The sequence below is a fragment of the Carcharhinus amblyrhynchos genome, unplaced genomic scaffold, assembly GCF_965287045.1.
Source record: "Carcharhinus amblyrhynchos unplaced genomic scaffold, sCarAmb.v2.hapA scaffold_37, whole genome shotgun sequence".
In the NCBI taxonomy this organism is placed as follows: Eukaryota; Metazoa; Chordata; class Chondrichthyes; order Carcharhiniformes; family Carcharhinidae; genus Carcharhinus; species Carcharhinus amblyrhynchos.
The window spans coordinates 435362-455916 of NW_027649778.1; the positions used below are offsets into that span (position 1 = coordinate 435362).

Here is a 20555-nt window from a genome sequence, read left to right on the forward strand (position 1 = left end):
TAGAAAATCCCTCAGATTGGCATGTGGGGACGGTACATGGAGAATTCACACTGGATATTCTTGGGACCAGATGAAACACAGGAAGATCCCCAACATTCCAGATCCCAGGAAAGGATCAGGAAACGTCATTCCATACCGTAGTTTCTTTTAAAACTCCTTGCTTTTAGAGAGAGATTTTAACAGAAGGAATACATCCCCACATGACGATGGGTAAATAATTTTAAATAAACCAAAAAGAGATGTTAATTGAATCAGTAAGTCTGACCTATCGCAGTAAGATAAACAAGAGCTACACTATTAGACCCAGAGTCCAGGATTTTCTTTTATTTTCATCGTCTTTTCATTAAACAAACTTTTCAATTCTTGAAAAACTTTCACTTTATCTGAATTGTCACCATTGGGGCTGTTGTGGCAATTGCAGAACCAGGAAGTTTTATCAGATGTCCCAGTGGAGCTGACCTTGTGACCTGGGGAATATGCAGTCAGTCTTTGCCAAATCACCAGGTCGTAGTGCACACACCCCTCCGTACATTCGAGCATCACATCACCAGGTGGTGAAACTTATTCCCCAAGCAGGCAAGGATTAAGCTGCTCTGACCCTAGTCTGGATCTGGTCACTTTATTAGTTTCAGTTCTGCGTTGGTCAGCAGGTGATGGTGGCTGTGTTCGAGGGGAAGAAGTTTAAGCAGGTCCTTGGCTGCAGCTTTCAGATTTTTGCCTCCAGCATCTCCAGGAACAGTTTGTGCATAGTCACTCTGCCTTCGGCCATGATTCGACGGAAACATTGGACAGCTTTGTTTGCTGTCTGTCGGAGGAGTGGTAAAGTCATCAGCAACTTCCCGCTGCGGTGTGGATCCTCCAAGTGCCTGCTTTTCTCATACTCTTGTAGAGCTTCATGAAGAATATCCTGCAGTTTCTGAATTGCCTCCACATTCTCAATATTCATTGAATCTGGAACCAATAAAAGAAAAGATGAAATCTCTTCCTGCCTATTGTAACCTTAGATTTTCGGTGTAGAGTTGGCTCAGGTTCACCCAGGGGCTCGGGGATGTTGTGGGTCAGTGTTTGGGAGGGCGAGTTTGGAGTGTGGATAGTTGGGGGGTGGAGGAGGGTTGAGGTAATGGTGGGTTGGGAAGTATCTGTGGGAATATTGGGCATGTTTGCCCTGAAATATTGGATTGTTTCCTTAGTTGCGCTTGGATCTTCTGGGAAATTTAGAAAGGTTTGTTCTTATTGCTTCATTGGTGGATTAATTTCAACAACTGGAAGACAAAAACTTTGACATTCCGGACTTTGCCAATGAATGTTGGTAATGGTGTCTTCCCTGAGCCACTGTCCACAGTGACTAGGGTTCAAGACCATAATCATAAAAAAAGGAAGATAGAATCAATTCACAGATAAATGAGCAAAAAGATTCCATAGAGATATCCCTGAGGCACTAAAAGATTACAGCCACTTGGATCACCCCTCACAACACCTTCCAAACCTGCAAATTCTACAATCTGGAAGGACAAGGGCGGCGGACACAAGTCCCCTCTGATCCACTCACATACTGACTTGGAAATATAACCACCATTCCTTCACTGTTGCTGGGTCAAAATCCTGGGACTCCTTCCCTAACAGCACAGTGGATGTACCTACATAAGAAAAAGAACATAAGAACATAAGAAATAGGAGCAGGAGGAGCAGGAGTAGGCCATCTAGCCCTTCGAGCCTGCCCCGCCATCACACGGCCTGGGTGGCTCAAGAAGGCATCATTTTCTCAAGGGGCAGTTAGGCATTGCCAATGAATGTTGGCTTCGCCAGCAACACCTACATTCTGTGAAAAAATAAAAAATCTCTTGCCCCTCACTCATTCTCTCCCTTACTCTTCTCTCTCTCCCTCTTTTCCTCCTTCCCTCATTTTCTCCCTCTCTCACACTCCCTCACTCTCTTCCTCTCCTCATACACTCTCCTCCCCCTCTCCTCCCTCTTTCTGCACTCCTTGGAATAAACACAAATGGCATCGTAGAGATGATGTGCCAATCAATTCAATTGATGAACCTATAATTACAAAATCAATTTCTCTTCCTTCCTCAGCCCCGATCCCAATTCTTTCCCGAGGGAGTAATTTTCCTTAATGTTTATGAGACCCTACGTGACCCACAATCTCTCTCCTACCTTCACTGCTGTGAACCATTATTTTGGGGGATTGGAGATTTTGACATTGCGGCCTAGACAGCAGCACTTTTGAATAGAGCTTTCTGTCAATAGACCAGGTCACATCTCTCGCTCAAAAAGTGACAGATGTCAATAACCTTATCGGTCATCAGTTTCCTTTCAGCAAACAATTTAAACTGTTGTGTGTCGTGCTTTGTTGTGTGTTGAACATAGAGTTAGTGCACACATTATACCCTTCTGCAATTAACCAGTGCCATACTAATCGCTTCTGGAATAAACCAGAGAGAAAATGTATCCTTGACAAAGAACTGGGAATAAAAGGGAAGAGTGAAAGAAGCAGGAATCCTGAGAATCTTATCTCAAATCAGCAGGAAATGGAGCCTTTCAGATCCTCAGTTTGAATCCTGTCTGACCCACACTCAGTTTCCATTCCGACCCTCATTACAGACTTTCATTATAACACTCTCTCTCTCACACACACTCCCTCAGTTATAACACTCTCTCACGCACTCCCTCAGTATAAGACCCTCAGTTATAACACTCTCTCACACACTCCCTCAGTATAAGGCCCTCAGTTATAACACTCTCTCTCACACATGTCCCTCAGTATAAAACCCTTAGTTATAAAACTGTCTCACACACACTATCCCTCAGTATAAGACTCTCAGTTATAACACTATCTCTCACACACTGTCCCTCAGTATAAGACTCTCAGTTATAACACTCTCTCACACACACTGTCCCTCAGTATAAGACTCTCAGTTATAACACTCTCTCACACACTGTCCCTCAGTATAAGACCCTCAGTTATAACACTCTCTCACACACACTGTCCCTCAGTATAAGACCCTCAGTTATAACACTCTCTCACACACTTTCCCTCAGTATAAGACTCTCAGTTATAACACTCTCTCACACACTCTCCCTCAGTATAAGACCCTCAGTTATAACACTCTCTCACACACACTGTCCCACAGTATAAGACTCTCAGTTATAACACTCTCTCACACACACTGTCCTACAGTATAAGACCCTCAGTTATAACACTCTCTCACACACACTGTCCCTCAGTATAAGACCCTCAGTTATAACACTCTCTCACACACTCTCCCTCAGTATAAGACCCTCAGTTATAACACTCTCTCACACACACTGTCCCTCAGTATAAGACTCTCAGTTATAACACTCTCTCACACACACTGTCCCACAGTATAAGACTCTCAGTTATAACACTCTCTCACACACACTGTCCCACAGTATAAGACTCTCAGTTATAACACTCTATCTCACACACACTGTCTCTCAACATAAGACCCTCAGTTATAACACTCTCTCACACACTTTCCCTCAGTATAAGACCCTCAGTTATAACACTCTCTCACACACACTGTCCCTCAGTATAAGACTCTCAGTTATAACACTCTCTCACACACTGTCCCTCAGTATAAGACTCTCAGTTATAACACTCTCTCACACTCTCCCTCAGTATAAGACTCTCAGTTATAACACTCTCTCACACACTGTCCCTCAGTATAAGACTCGCAGTTATAACACTCTCTCACACACTGTCCCTCAGTATAAGACCCTCAGCTTTAACACTCTCTCTCTCACACACTGTCCCTCAGTATAAGACTCTCAGTTATAACACTCTCACACACTGTCCCTCAGTATAAGACTCTCAGTTATAACACACACACACTGTCCCTCAGTATAAGACCCTCAGCTTTACCACTCTCTCTCTCACACACTGTCCCTCAGTATAAGACTCTCAGTTATAACACTCTCTCACACACTGTCCCTCAGTATAAGACTCTCAGTTATAACACTCTCTCACACACTGTCCCTCAGTATAAGACTCTCAGTTATAACACTCTCACACACACTGTCCCTCAGTATAAGACTCTCAGTTATAACACTCTCACACACACTGTCCCTCAGTATAAGACTCTCAGTTATAACACACTCACACACTGTCCCTCAGTATAAGACCCTCAGCTTTAACACTCCCTCTCTCACACACTGTCCCTCAGTATAAGGCTCTCAGTTATAACACTCTCTCACACACTGTCCCTCAGTATAAGACCCACAGTTATAACACTCTCTCACACACACTGTCTCTCAGTATAAGACTCTCAGTTATAACACTCTCTCACACACACTGTCTCTCAGTATAAGGCTCTCAGTTATAACACTCTCCCACACACTCTCCCTCAGTATAAGACTCTCAGTTATAACACTCTCTCACACACTGTCCCTCAGTATAAGACTCTCAGTTATAACACTCTCTCACACACACTGTCTCTCAGTATAAGACCCTCAGTTATAACACTCTCTCACACACACTGTCCCTCAGTATAAGACCCTCAGTTATAACACTCTCTCACACACTCTCCCTCAGTATAAGACTCTCAGTTATAACACTCTCTCTCACACACTGTCCCTCAGTATAAGACTCAGTTATAACACTCTCTCTCTCACACACTGTCCCTCAGTGTAAGACTCTCAATTATAACACTCTCTCACACACACTCTCCCTCAGTATAAGTCTCTCAGTTATAACACTCTCTCACACACACACTGTCCCTCAGTATAAGACTCTCAGTTATAACACTCTCACACACACTGTCCCACAGTATAAGACTCTCAGTTATAACACTCTCTCTCACACACACTGTCCCTCAGTATAAGACTCTCAGTTATAACACTCTCACACACACTGTCCCTCAGTATAAGACCCTCAGTTATAACACTCTCACACACACTGTCCCTCAGTATAAGACTCTCAGTTATAACACTCTCACACACACTGTCCCTCAGTATAAGATCCTCAGTTATAACACTCTCACACACACTGTCCCTCAGTATAAGACTCTCAGTTATAACACTCTCACACACACTGTCCCTCAGTATAAGACCCTCAGTTATAACACTCTCTCTCACACACTCTCCCTCAGTATAAGACTCTCAGTTATAACACTCTCTCACACACTCCCTCAGTATAAGACTCTCAGTTATAACACTCTCTCTCACACACTGTCCCTCAGTATAAGACCCTCAGTTATAACACTCTCTCTCACACACTCTCCCTCAGTATAAGACTCTCAGTTATAACACTCTCTCACACACTTTCCCTCAGTATAAGATTCTCAGTTATAACACTCTCTCTCACACACTGTCCCTCAGTATAAGACTCTCAGTTATAACACTCTCTCTCACACACACTCTCGCTCAGTATAAGACTCTCAGTTATAACACTCTCTCTCACACATTGTCCCTCAGTATAAGATTCTCAGTTATAACACTCTCTCTCACACACTGTCCCTCAGTATAAGACTCTCAGTTATAACACTCTCTCTCACACACTGTCCCTCAGTATAAGGCTCTCAGTTATAACACTCTCTCACACACTGTCCCTCAGTATAAGACCCACAGTTATAACACTCTCTCACACACACTGTCTCTCAGTATAAGACTCTCAGTTATAACACTCTCTCACACACACTGTCTCTCAGTATAAGGCTCTCAGTTATAACACTCTCCCACACACTCTCCCTCAGTATAAGACTCTCAGTTATAACACTCTCTCACACACTGTCCCTCAGTATAAGACTCTCAGTTATAACACTCTCTCACACACACTGTCTCTCAGTATAAGACCCTCAGTTATAACACTCTCTCACACACACTGTCCCTCAGTATAAGACCCTCAGTTATAACACTCTCTCACACACTCTCCCTCAGTATAAGACTCTCAGTTATAACACTCTCTCTCACACACTGTCCCTCAGTATAAGACTCAGTTATAACACTCTCTCTCTCACACACTGTCCCTCAGTGTAAGACTCTCAATTATAACACTCTCTCACACACACTCTCCCTCAGTATAAGTCTCTCAGTTATAACACTCTCTCACACACACACTGTCCCTCAGTATAAGACTCTCAGTTATAACAGTCTCACACACACTGTCCCTCAGTATAAGACTCTCAGTTATAACACTCTCTCTCACACACACTGTCCCTCAGTATAAGACTCTCAGTTATAACACTCTCACACACACTGTCCCTCAGTATAAGACCCTCAGTTATAACACTCTCACACACACTGTCCCTCAGTATAAGACTCTCAGTTATAACACTCTCACACACACTGTCCCTCAGTATAAGATCCTCAGTTATAACACTCTCACACACACTGTCCCTCAGTATAAGACTCTCAGTTATAACACTCTCACACACACTGTCCCTCAGTATAAGACCCTCAGTTATAACACTCTCTCTCACACACTGTCCCTCAGTATAAGACTCTCAGTTATAACACTCTCACACACACTGTCCCTCAGTATAAGACCCTCAGTTATAACACTCTCACACACACTCCCTCAGTATAAGACTCTCAGTTATAACACTCTCTCTCACACACTGTCCCTCAGTATAAGACCCTCAGTTATAACACTCTCTCTCACACACTCTCCCTCAGTATAAGACTCTCAGTTATAACACTCTCTCACACACTTTCCCTCAGTATAAGATTCTCAGTTATAACACTCTCTCTCACACACTGTCCCTCAGTATAAGACTCTCAGTTATAACACTCTCTCTCTCACACACTCTCGCTCAGTATAAGACTCTCAGTTATAACACTCTCTCTCACACATTGTCCCTCAGTATAAGATTCTCAGTTATAACACTCTCTCTCACACACTGTCCCTCAGTATAAGACTCTCAGTTATAACACTCTCTCTCACACACTGTCCCTCAGTATAAGACTCTCAGTTATAACACTCTCTCTCACACACTGTCCCTCAGTATAAGACTCTCAGTTATAACACTCTCTCACACACTTTCCCTCAGTATAAGACTCTCAGTTATAACACTCTCTCTCACACACTGTCCCTCAGTATAAGACTCTCAGTTATAACACTCTCTCTCACACACTGCCCCTCAGTATAAGACTCTCAGTTATAACACTCTCTCACACACTTTCCCTCAGTATAAGACTCTCAGTTATAACACTCTCTCTCACACACTGTCCCTCAGTATAAGACTCTCAGTTATAACACTATCTTTCACAATCTCCTTCAGTATAAGGCTCTCAATTATGAAACTCTCGTTGATTCCATCTCCATACATACAACAGGGTCAATGCTGGCAATTGGCTTTCCCTCCCAATGTTAACTCCATTTGAATAGATGGCGAGTGTGTTGTTCAGAAAATGTCAAAGCCCCGTTTTCATTCCTATTGCAGCCGTATTAGAATCTCCTTCCAGGGCCCTCAGGCGATGAGAAAAAAATACTTAGAAGGAAACTGTGCAGAAAGTAGCTTTGAAAAAGCGCTCAGCAACCAGTGAGGCTAGGTACAGCCCTGGGCAGGGCATAAAGCAATCAAATGGTGAGAGTGTGAGTGTCCAGGGTTAGGGTGAGGGCTGAGGTTCTGGATGAGAGTGTTGCTGGCAAGGCCAGCATTTATTGTCTAACCCTAATTTCCCTTGAGAAGTTTGTGGTGAGGCGCCTTGAAAACAACTGAATAGCTTTCTAGATATTTCAAAGGACACTTACAGGTCAACCACCCAGTTGAAGAATTTCTAAATTTGAGCCTAATTAGGGAGTTGCTTAGCTCAGTTAGCTGGATGGCTGGTCTGTGACGCAGAGCGATGCCAACAACGAGGGTTCAATTCCCATTCCTGCATCTGCCTTCTCAACCTTGCTCCTCACCTGACGTACAGAGATCCTCAGGTTAAATTGCCACTGGTCAACCTGTGGCCATCTGGGACAACGGTAACTTTATTTATTTTAAAAATAAAACATGACAGGTGATATGTTGCAGCTATATTTTATCATGGCTTTGTGGACACCTGTGCAATCTATAGCAACTATATCTGCAGTATGTGTCTGCAGAGTAAGGAACTGTCAGAGTTGGTTAGCTGGGGTCTGAGGTTCGGACACTGCAATGTACCAGCGAGAGGGAATGTTACATAGATGCCTTGTTTCAGGAGGCAGTCACAACTAATAGGCATGTGGGACACTTGCCCTTATCAATCGAGGCACAGATTACAAAAGCAGACAAGGCATGTAGGAACCAAAAGGGAAAATGCCGGAAAATCTCAGCAGGTCTGGCAGCAAATGTAAGGAGAGAAAAGAGCTGAGGTTTCAAGTTCAGATGACTCTTTGTCAAAGCAATTTGAAGTCATGTTGGAGTTGTGTAGAACTTTGGTGAGGCCACAGCTGGAGCGCTGTGCGCAGTTCTGGTCATCACATTACAGGAAGGATGTGATTGCTCTGGAGGGGGTGCAGAGGAGATTCACCAGGATGCTGCCTGGGATGGAGCACTGCAGTTATGAAGAGAGAGGTTGGGTAAAGCTTGGGTTGTTTTCACTGGAGCAGAGAAGACTGAGGGGTGACCTGATCGAGGTGTTCAAGATTATGAGGGACACGGACAGAGTGGATAAAGAGCAGCTGTTCCCCTTAGTTGAAGAGTCAGTCACAAGTGGACATAGGTTCAAGGTGAGGGGCAGGAGGTTTAGGGGGGATCGTACCCCCTATGTTCACATCCAAATTGTTAATATATAACAAAAACAGTCAGGGTCTCAACACTGAACCATGTGGAACCCTTGAAACAGCTTTCCATTCACAAGGACATCCATCGATCATTATCCTTTGTTTCCCGTTATTAATCCAACTTTTGGTTCAGTTTGCCACATTACCCTGTCTCCCACCGGCTTTTTATCGAGGGACTGACTGTATCGTAGCCAAATTTACTGATATACAAAAATAGGTAAGAAGTTGCAAGTAGGAAGCGATAGAGATTGATTATCAAGAGGATGGGTAAAAATTTGCCGGATATAGTATCATGTGGGATTGTCCACTTTGGCAGGAATAATAAAAAAGCAAAATATTACGTAACTGGCGGGAGAGAGATTGCAGAATGCTGCAGGTCAGAGGGATCTGGGTATCCTTGTACATGAATCACCACAAGTTATCATTTAGCAAGTAATTGGAAAACACATGGAATATTAGCCTTTACTGAAAGGGGGATGAAATATAAAAGTAGGAAAGCTTTACAACAATCATGCAGAGCATTAGTTAGGTTTCATCTGGAGGAATGTGGACAGTTCTGGTTTCCTTTCTGACAGAGGGATATACTTGGAATGGAAGCAGTTCAGAGGATGTTCACTGAGCTGATTCCTGGGATGAAGGGCTTGTCTTCTGAGCTGGTTGGCCCTAAACACACTGGAGTTTGGAAGAATGAGAGGTGATCTTAGTGGAAGTGATAAGATTCTGAGGGGAGGCATTGAGAGGGGAGATGCTGTGAGAACGCTTCCTTTTTTGGGACAATGTAGAAGTAGCAAACACATTTTAAAAAGAAGGCTCTTCCATTTAAGATACAGATGAGAGGATACTCTTTCTTCCAGAGGGTCATTAGTGTGCAAAGAGTTGGAGATGCTGGCGTTGGACTGGGGTGGGCACAGTAAAAAACCTTTGTTGTGAATCTTTGCAAAGAGCAGTGGAGTCTGGGTCATTGAATATATCTAGGACCGAGTTAGATAGATTTTCACCCAGTAAGAGTGTCAATCATTCAACAGGAAACAGGAGTTAAGGTCACAATTAGATTAGGCACCGTTTTATGAAATGACAGAGGAGGCAAGATGGGCAAAATAGCCGACCTCTGCTCCTCTTTCTTATGGTCTTCCAATCATAACACGCTGGATCTAGAGTTACATGTACACCAGATAAGAATGAGCAGTTTCCTTTCCAAAAGGATGTTCGTGACCCATGTGAGATATTACAAAAAACTGTGGTCACTGTTCCTGATACTAGCTCTTAATTCCAGATTTATTTAATTAACCGAATTTAAATCTCTGCAGCTGCCATGTTGAGATTTGAAGTCATGTCTCCAGATCATTGGTCCAGTAATATAATCGCAATGCTACCGTTCCTCAGAGAGTAATTGGGAGGTGCAGAATGAGGATCTGTACCTGAGTTAGCCAAGGCCATGGCTTTCAGTGTTACAAACTCTTCCTTGTCAAGTTGAAGCTTGCGATACTTTGTGATCAGTTGCAGGAGTGTGCAGTACAGGTCAAGTAATCCAACCATCCGACATTGTTCCCGCTCCATGATTAAATCATCTGCATAGACCAATCCTTCATCATATGGCAGTGAGCGGAACACCACTCCTAGGATCAGCACTTCCATCCAGGCACTCTGCAGGATCCCCATCTGATCTCCCAGTGACAGCGTGGAGAAACCTGGGGGAATTGAGACAAACGCCAGATTGGTAGCTGATTTCACTGGACATTGAAGCTGCACCTCAGGAGGATCTGCTCCCATCTTCAACCTCCTAAAGTTTATTATAGTTAAAGTTTATTACTGTCACAAACAAGTTTACGTTAACACTGCAATGACGTTCCTGTGAAAATCCCCTAGTCGCCACATTCCGGACCCTGTCCGGGTACACAGAGAGAATTTAGCATGGCCAATGCATCCTAACCAACACGTCTTTCAGACTGTGGGAGGAAACCAGAGCACCCAGAGAAAACCCACGTAGACACGGGGAGAATGTGCAGACTCTACAGACAGTCACCCAAGCTGGGAATTGAATCTGGGACCCTGACACTGTGAAGGAACAGTGCTAACCACTGTGCCACCATACTGCCCCTCCTGATCCTCACCTAACTGCACTGTGTTGAACAAAGAACGGCACAGTACTGGAACAGGCCCTTCAGCCCACCAAGTCTGTGCCGATACAGATGCCTCTCTAATCTAATACTTTCTTGCCACTATGTGGTCCATATCCCTCTATTCCCTGCCTATTCATGTATCTATCCAGATGCCTCTTGAACATTGTTGTAGAATCTGCTTCCACCACCCCCTCCGGCAGCACACTCCAGGCATTCACCACCGTCTGTCTGGAAAACTTGCCCCTTACATCTCTTTTAAACTTTCCGCCTCTTAGTTTCGATCTTTCCCCCTGAGTAATTGACCCTTCGATCCTGGGGGAAAAAAACTCTGCCCATCCATTCTATCCCAGCCTGTCATAATCTTGTAAACTCTATCAGGTCCCCCCTCATCCACTGATGCTCCAATGAAAACAATCCAAGTTTGTTCAGCCTTTCTTCATAGTCCACATCCCCCAAACCAGGCAACATCCTGGTAAATCTCTTCTGCACCCTTTTCAAATGCATCAACATCTTTCCGGTAGTGTGGTGACCAGAACTGTACACAATACTCCAAGTGCAGCCTAACCAAAGTATTATACAGCTGCAACATAATTTTCCAATTCCTATCCTCAAGGCCTGACCAATGAAGGGCAGCATGTCATATGCCTTCTTCACTACCTTGTCCACCAGAGTTGCCACCTTCAGGGAGCTGTGGATCTGCATGCCTAGATCCCTCTGTATGTTAATATTTCTAAGGGCTCCCACGTATACTTCCCTTCTACAGTAGACCCGCATCTTTCATCCCAGGTCTCCTGCTGTATCCTCTGACAATCATCACCCTCCACTCCTTCCCCAATTCTTGTATCATCTACAAACTTACTAATCAGACAACTTACACTTTCCCCCATCTCTCTCAGTATTCTGGGATAGACCCTATCTGGCCCTGGGGACTTGTCCACCTTAATGTTTTTCAAAACCTACAAAGCTCCTGCCTTTTTATCTCAACATGTCCTAGAATGTCAAAGTCTCCCTTTCTAACTCGCCATCCACCCTATCCTTCTCCTTTGTGAATACTGTTACAAAGTACTCGTTAAGGACCTCATCCACCTCATCTGGCTCCACACACATTCCTTCCACTGTCCTTAGCTACCCTTTTCCTCTTTGTATATGCATAAAAAGCCTTGACACTCTCCTTAATCCTGTCTGCCAAGAATATTTCATGGCAGCTTTTTGCCCTCCTAAGTCCATGTTTAAGCTTTTCCCTGGAGGCGAGGACCTGGCAGTTGGAGTACATAAGAACATAAGAACATAAGAAATAGGAGCAGGAGTAGGCCATCTAGCCCTTCGAGCCTGCCCCGCCATTCACAATGTTAGCAAGTGTGAGGTTATCCACTTTGGCAGGAATAATAGTAGGAGGAATTATTATTTAAAAGGCAAAAAGCTGCAGCATGCTACGGTGCAGAGGGACCTGGGGGTCCTTGTGCACGAGTTGCAAAAACCCAGTCTGCAGGTACAGCAGGTGATCAAGAAGGCGAATGGAATGTTGGCCTTTATAGCGAGGGGGATAGAATATAAAAGCAGGGAGGTCTTGCTGAAACTGTACAGGGCACTGGTGAGGCCACAGCTGGAGTACTATGTGCAGTTTTGGTTGCCACACTTGCGGAAGGATATGTTGGCCTTGGAGGGAGTGCAGAGAAGGTTCACTAAGCTGATACCAGAGATGAGGGGGTTGGACTATGAAGAGAGACTAAATAGAATAGGTCTGTACTTGTTGGAGTTTAGAAGGGTGAGGGGGGATCTTATAGAGATGTATAAGATAATGACGGGGATGGATAGGGTAGAGGTAGAGAGATTCTTCCTGCTTTGAAAGGATAGCAGGACTAGATGACTCAGCCTCAAGATAAGGGGGGGACAGTTTAGATCAGAGTTAAGAAAGAACTTATTCAGTCAAAGGTTGGTGAATCTCTGGAATTCTCTGCCCGTTGAAGTGGTGGAGGCTACCTCGCTAAATATATTTAAGTCACGGGTAGATAGGTTTCTGATAGACAGGGGAATTAAGGGTTATGGGGAGAGGGCGGGAAAGTGGAACTGATCCACTTCAGATCAGCCATGATCTTATTGAATGGTGGAGCAGGCTCGAAGGGCTAGATGGCCTACTCCTGCTCCTATTTCTTATGTTCTTGTCTCTTTATAGTCTCCTTTATTTAAGCACAAGACACTGGTATTGGATTTTACCTTCTCACGCTCCACCTGTATTTTAAATTCAACCACACTTCAACCATTGCTTCTTCCAAGAGAATCTCTAACTGTAAGATCATTAATTATTCCCTTCTCATTACACAGGACCAGATCTAGAATAGCTCGCTCCCTCATTGTTTCCATTACATACTGTTCAAGGAAGCTGTCACAGATACATTCTATAAACTCCTCTTCAAGGCTGCCTTGGCTGGCCTGGTTTGACCAATTGAAATGTAGATTAAAATCCCCCATGATAATTGCTGTAACATTTTTACATGCATCAGTTATTTCTTTGTTTATTTCTCAACCCACCATTTGTCATTATTTGGCAGTCTATAGGCTACGCCTACAGGTTGGTGGGTGGTTGTGGAGGAGTCAAAGAGTGGAGGTAGGGGAGGGCTGGGATAAAGATCCCGGTGAGACAAAGTTAAAGGACAGGAGTGGGGAAAGATGGAGGTGGGAGTGAGAATGGCTAGAGTGAGGGAAGAGGAATGGGACTGAGAGAGCAGTAACCTGAGTTCCAATGTATAATTTCTCTAAAGATGAAAACTGATTTGGGTATAAGATGCTTCCATATTGGAAGAACCTCCTTAACTTTTAATTTAATGTGGAGAAACTCAACAAGACACCAGCTGTGAGAGTGAAAATGCAGCATCAGCACTTTTCAGCTGGTGAAAAGCACTGGCAGCCACAGACAAGTCAAACTGACCTCCAGGTGACAGCTCTGATTCCAGCTGCATCCTTCTAGCTACAGCTTGGCACAATCCTGTAAGGAGGATATTGAATAATGCAGATCAGTTCCATTACTTGTTATTGGTGATTTCTATCTGGACGATACCTCTGTCTCTGGCTCCCAACTGACTCTTACTTTCATTGTTTTTTAGCTGATTAATACAAAACAGGGTTTAGAAAACATTAATTAACAGATAGTAATCAGCAGATCGATTGCGGGGGTGGGGGGGAGAGATCGGAGACAAACTCTGTCAGGGAGTAAGATCCTTCAAAAGAATCAATGTTTCTGAAGTCAAAGCTTTAATCTCCCTGGACTCAAGATGTGAATGCACACTTATATTCACACACACACACGCACACATACTTATACACACACACACACACTTACACATATTTATACACACACACACTCACTCACACACACACACACTCACACATACTTATACACACACACAGTCACTCACACACACACATACTTATGCACACACACACATACTTATACACATACACTCACTCATACTTATACACACACACACTTATACACACACACACTTATACACACACACGTATACATACTTATACACACACACACTTATACACACACACACGTATACATACTTATACACACACACACGTACACATACTTATACACACACGTACACATACTTATACACACACGCACACCCACTCACACATGCACACACACACCCACTCACACATGCACACACACACCCTTACACACACTCTCACACCAATACACAAACATACACACACTCATGCACACTCACATACACTCACACACACACAAACACTCACACACAGGTGCAGGAGGTAAAGGATGAGGAGGGTGTGAGGGTTGAAGAGGAAGTCTGGGAGTTTGATGAGGGGTGAACCGCGGTGAGAGTTAAAGAGTTACTTTCTGAGTGAATACTGGGTGAGAATCAGGTTGATTTGTGATGTCTCTATGGTTGGATATCTGCCAACATTCACCATTTGAATGGTGTTTATCGGGGGAAATTATTGCAAAGTTGGTTTCGAGTTAGCGCTGTCAGAATGACAAAAAATGTTTCAACAGAAGCAGAAAGGAAAAAGACCATTTTGAATATTTTAGCTGTTAAAGATTTATGTACATCAGTAATATGTGAATTACACTATTCAGGGAATAGGAATATCTCCACTTGACAATCTCTGGCATTGCCGTGACTGAATCTCCCCACTCTCAACATGCTGCGGGTCACCATTGACCAGAAACTGAACTGGACCCAACTAGAGGGCAGTATGGTAGCATGGTGGTTAGCACTGCTGCTTCACAGCTCCAGGGTCCTGGGTTTGATTCCCAGCTCGGGTCACTGTCTGTGTGCAGTTTGCACATTTTCCTCGTGTCTGTGTGGGTTTCCTCTGGGTGCTCCAGTTTCCTCCCACAGTCCAAAGATGTGCGGTTTAGGTTAATTGACCATGCTAAGAAATTGCCCCTTAGTGTCCAGGGTAGCGGAGGTTAGGGGGATTAGTGGGTATAATATGGGGGTAGGGTCTGGGTGGGATTGTGTTCGGTGCAGACTCGATGGGCTGAAGGACCTCTTTCTGCACTGTAGGGTTCTATGATTCTATATAAACACTGTGACTAAAATTTGAACAGGTTTAGACAGGGTGGATTCAGAAAGAATGTTCCTGATGGTGGGGGAGTCCAGAACTAAGGGTCATAGTTTGAGGATAAGGGATAAATCTTTTCGAATTGAGGTGAGGAGAAATTTCTTCACCCAGAGGGTGGGGAATGTGTGGAATTCACTCCCACAGAAAGTAGTTGAGGCCAAAATGTTGTGAGATTTCAAAAAGAAATTAGATATCGCTCTTGGGGCTGAAAGGATCAAGGGATATGGGGGGGAATCGGGATATGGGGGAAAAGGGGGTAATCGGGATACGGGGGAAAAGGGGGAATAGGATATGGGGGGAGGGGGAATAGGATATGGGGGGAAAGGGGGAATCAGGATATTCTTCAGAGCAGTAATACTTGGTGGCTGGTGAGTTTTTGAATTTTCGATTCAGTTTTTTCTTCTCTGTATTGGCCGGTTCACGGGGTTTTTGTTTGTTTTCGCGTTCCGTAGCGGGAGCTAGGCGCGGGGGCAGTCGGGAAGGGAGTGCAGGAGTACAAAAAGAAGGCCGCAATAGCAGCGGGCAGCGTCGGGAGCGAGCAGCAGAGTGAGGAGGGTGCAGAGGGAGTGCTGCAAGGGCTTTGGCTCACAGGGCCAGGCTTAGGCACGGTGAGTTACTGGTCCATTTCTCCCTGTTTTCCATTTCTGTGTCCATAACTCTAAGGGCGGTCAGGTAAATGGCAGGGTCCTTGTGGAGACGCGTCAGCTGCGCTAGGTGCAATAAGTGGGAGTTCCTGGAGACAACGCGTCTCCCGAGAGTCCACATCTGCACCGAATGTCTGGAGTTGCAGCATTTGAGGGCCCGGGTTAGGCAACTGGAGCTGCGACTGGAAGATTTATTTTTAATCAGGGAGAACGAGGTAATAATGGATCGGAACCACGGTCATGTGGAGATCCCAGAGCCTTGGCGGGGGGTGGGGGGGGGGGGGCAACTGTTAGGAAGGGGAAAAAGAAGAGGAATCATGGTCCAAAGGCTACCCCAGAGGTAGTCTCCCAAAATATCAGGGGTAAGGCGACAACTGGGGTAGAAAGGGCAAGAGAGGAAGACCGGAATATATCAGAAGGAAGGAATGGGGCTGGATGTGAGATAGTGGTGGGGGATGGGATGGTTAAAGGTTCTGTGGGCAAAAGTGGGACTCCAGGATAGTAGTCTGCCTCCCTGGAGCAGGGTACAGGATGTGTCGGAGAGGGCAGAGGGAATCTTGAAGGGCCAAGGGACCCAGGCGGATGTAATTGTACACATAGGAGAGAAGGACGTAGGAAGGAAGAGCAGGGGGGATATACGTAGGCAGTTCAGGGAGTTGGGGGCCAGGCTGAAGTGCAGGGCCTCCAGGGTGGCGATCTCTGGGCTGCTGCCAGTGCCCAGTAATAGCAGGGATAAGAATACTGAGATCCTGCAGCTGAATGCGTGGCTGAAGGATTGGTGCAGGACAGAGGGTTTTACTTTTGTAGACCATTGGGAAGTCTTTGTGAGGGAAGGGCACCTGTACAAGTGGGACGGGGAACATTTAAATGGGAAGGGCACACATATTTTATCTGAGAGGTTAGCTGGAGTGTTTCGGCAGGGTTTAAACTAATATGGAGGGGGGGTGGGGAGGAGACAGATAGCTCAGTAGGCACTGGGAGTGGGAGTTGGGTGACAGGGTAAGTCTAGATGAGAGGAAAATCTCCCAGGAGAAGGAGGATCTGAGTGGGCCTGAGGGTCTTCAGTGCATCTGTTTTAATGCGAGGAGTGTGACGGGTAAAACGGATGAACTTAAGGCCTTAATGTTCGCGAGGAATTTAGATGTGGTGGCAGTGACGGAGACGTGGTTAAAGGAAAGGCAGGACTGGCAGCGAAATATTCCTGGGTATAAGTGTTTTAGGCACAACAGGGGAGGGTCAAAAAGAGGAGGGGGAGTGGCACTGTTAGTTAGGGAGCAGATCACAGCGGTGCAGAGGGAGGATAATATAGAGGGGTTAGGAATTGAGTCTCTGTGGGTGGAGTTGAGGAATAGGAAGGGAGCGATTACTATGCTAGGGGTGTACTACAGACCACCCGACAGCCCGTGGGCAGTGGAAGAGGGTATATGCAGAGACATTTTGGATAAGTGTAGGAAGAACAGGGTTGCTGTAGTGGGAGATTTTAATCTCCCTGGGACGGACTGGAAGGTGCCCAGAGCTGGGGGTTCAGACGGGGAGGAATTCGTAAGATGTGTATTGGAAGGATCCTTGGAGCAGTATGTAGATAGCCCGACTAGAGAGGGGGTGATACTGGATTTAGTTCTGGGAAATGAGCCGGGTCAGGTGGTTGAGGTTGCAGTAGGTGAACATGTGGCTAATAGTGACCACAACTCTGTCTACTTTAGGATACTAACGGAAAAAGATGAGTGCTGTCCTAAGGGGAGGGTGCTAAATTGGGGGAAGGCTAGATACAGCCAGGTTAGGCAGGAGCTTAGGGATACAGACTGGGATAGGCTGTTGGAGGGCAAGTCCACATTAGGCATGTGGGAGTCTTTCAAGGGAAAATGGAAATGGTTGCAAGAAAGGCATGTGCCAGTTAAGAGAAAGGATGGGAAAGGTAGGATTAGAGAGCCGTGGATTACTGGAGATATTGAGGAATTGGTCAGGAAGAAACGAGAGGCTTATGTTAGGTCTAAGCAACTGGGAACGGAAAGAGCGGTGGAGGAATACAGAGAGAGTAGGAGGGATCTCAAAAGGGGAGTTAAGGGGGCAAAAAGGGGGCATGAAATGGCTTTGGCAGGTAGGATTAAGGAAAATCCAAAGGCGTTTTACTCCTATGTCAGGAACAAAAGGGTGGCTAGGGGAAAAATCGGTCCCCTCAGGGACAGAGGAGGGGAATTGTGCTTAGAGTCCAAGGGAATGGGGGAGATCCTGAATGAATACTTTGCGTCGGTATTCACAAATGAGAGGAGCTTGATGTCTGGTACGGACTTTGAGGGAGTTGTAGACCAATTGAAAGAACTATCCATTACGAGGGAAGAAGTGTTAGGGCTTTTAGGTAGCATTAAAACTGATAAATCTCCGGGGCCTGATGGCATTTATCCTAGGCTGCTTAGGGAGGTGAGGGATGAGATTGCTGGGCCTCTGACGCAATTCTTTGTCTCTTCTTTGGGCACGGTGAGGTCCCAGAGGACTGGAGGATGGCGAACGTGGTACCATTGTTTAAAAAGGGTAGGAGGGATAACCCTGGCAACTATAGGCTGGTGAGTTTGACGTCAGTGGTAGGCAAGTTGATGGAGAGGATTCTTAGGGATAGGATGTATGAGCACTTAGAGCGTTGCAATCTGATTAGGGATATGCAGCATGGCTTTGTAAAGGGGAGGTCATGCCTTATGAATCTGGTAGAATTTTTTGAGGAGGTGACAAAAACGGTTGACGAAGGACGAGCCTTTGATGTCATCTATATGGATTTCAGTAAGGCGTTTGACAAAGTCCCTCATGGTAGGTTGGTTGCAAAGATTAAGGCTCATGGGATACAAGGCCAGGTATCCAGATGGGTTGAGAACTGGCTTGTAAGAGGAGACAGAGAGTAGTAGTGGAGGGGTCCTTTTCTAGCTGGAGGTCTGTCACTAGTGGTGTGCCGCAGGGCTCAGTACTAGGACCGCTTCTCTTTGTAGTGTATATAAATGATTTGGAAGAGGGAGTAGGTGGTGTGATCAGCAAATTTGCTGATGACACCAAGATGGCTGGATTGGTGGGTAGTGAGGATCAGAGCCTGTCAATACAACGGGATATTGATAGGCTGGTATATTGGGCAGATATACGGCAAATGGAGTTTAATCCAGATAAATGTGAGGTGATGCATTTTGGCTGGAATAATGTAGGGGGAAGTTATATGATAAAGGGTGAACCTATAAAGAGTATAGAAACGCAGCAAGACCTGGGGGTGCAAGTGCACAAATCTTTGAAGGTGGCAGTACAAGTGGAGAAGGTTGTGAAGAAAGCTTTGTTATGTTAGCCTTTATAGGAAGGGGTATAGAGTATAAGAGCTGGAGTCTAATGTTGCAGTTGTATAGCACGTTGGTTAGGCCACATTTGGAGTACTGTGTCCAGTTCTGGTCGCCTTACTACCGGAAGGACGTGGAGACTCTAGAGGGAGTGCAGAGGAGGTTTACCAGGATGTTACCTGGTATGGAAGGACTGGGTTATGAGGAAAGATTGAGCAAATTGGGGCTTTTTTCCCTTGAAAAACGTTGACTGAGGGGGGATCTAATAGAGGTATATAAGATTATGAAGGTAAATAGTGATAAGCTATTTCCTATATTAGAGACACACAGTACGAGGGGCCACGGGCTTAGGGTGAGGGGGGAGAGGTATAACACGGATATTAGAGGGGTGTTTTTCACACAGAGGGTAGTGGGGGTATGGAATGCTCTGCCAAGTAAGGTGGTGGAGGCAGGCACGCTGGAGTTGTTTAAGAGTTACTTAGACAGGCACATGAGTGGGCTGGAGATTGTTTTAAATAAGGCTCATTAGCATTGGGACGTCCCTGGTAACGTATAAGGATGTGGAATGATACTAATGTTTTTCTTTTTTAATTCACAGGTTTTAAGTCAGTCCGCCTTGTTGTCCAGCGAGGGGTATACACGCGATGGGTTGTACGAGGGCCGCTCTTGAGTGTTCGAGATTGGCCTAGTGCTTTGTGTCGTTAGTGTGCGCTTAAGCTGGACCAGATACTGGGCAAGACGACAGCTCAGTGACTATCGCTGTTTGCTGTGCAGACACATGGATTTGGGCCGGTGTCTGTGGGAGTTTGCGCATTCTCCCCGTGCTTGCGTGGGTTTGCTCCGGGTGCTCCGGTTTCCTCCCACATCCCAAAGATGTGCTGTTAGGCTGATTGGAGGTAATAAATTGTCCCTAAATTAATTTTCCCTCAATGTGGAATGCCATAAGCAGAGATAAGGGTCATGGGCGGAGGGGGGACTGGTAATGTGAAAAGGGCGGCGCGGGCTCGTTGGGCCGAAGGGCCTGTTTCCCGGGCTGTTTTTGTTCTTTATGTAGGGGGGAAGAGGGAAATCGGGATATGGGGGGAGGGGGAATCGGGATATGGGGGGAATCTGGAATCGGGATATGGGGGGAATCGGGAATCGGGATATGGGGGGAATCGGGAATCGGGAT

General features: G+C 45.4%; 1 protein-coding gene across 3 annotated transcripts in view; it reads right to left on the reverse strand.

Annotated features, from left to right (window-relative positions):
- Positions 1-316: 316 nt before the first annotated feature.
- The window catches only part of LOC145362275 (estrogen-related receptor gamma-like), a 54237-nt gene continuing 33998 nt past the window's right edge, over positions 317-20555 (reverse strand). For all 3 annotated transcript variants that reach the window (XM_080218363.1, XM_080218362.1, XM_080218361.1), the window contains exons 6-7: positions 10135-10404; positions 317-951 (exon numbers count right to left, since the gene is read on the reverse strand). In XM_080218363.1, the coding sequence (XP_080074489.1) occupies positions 707-951; positions 10135-10404 (515 nt within the window). In that variant the 3' untranslated portion in view covers positions 317-706. The remainder of the gene's footprint in view (positions 952-10134; positions 10405-20555) is intronic.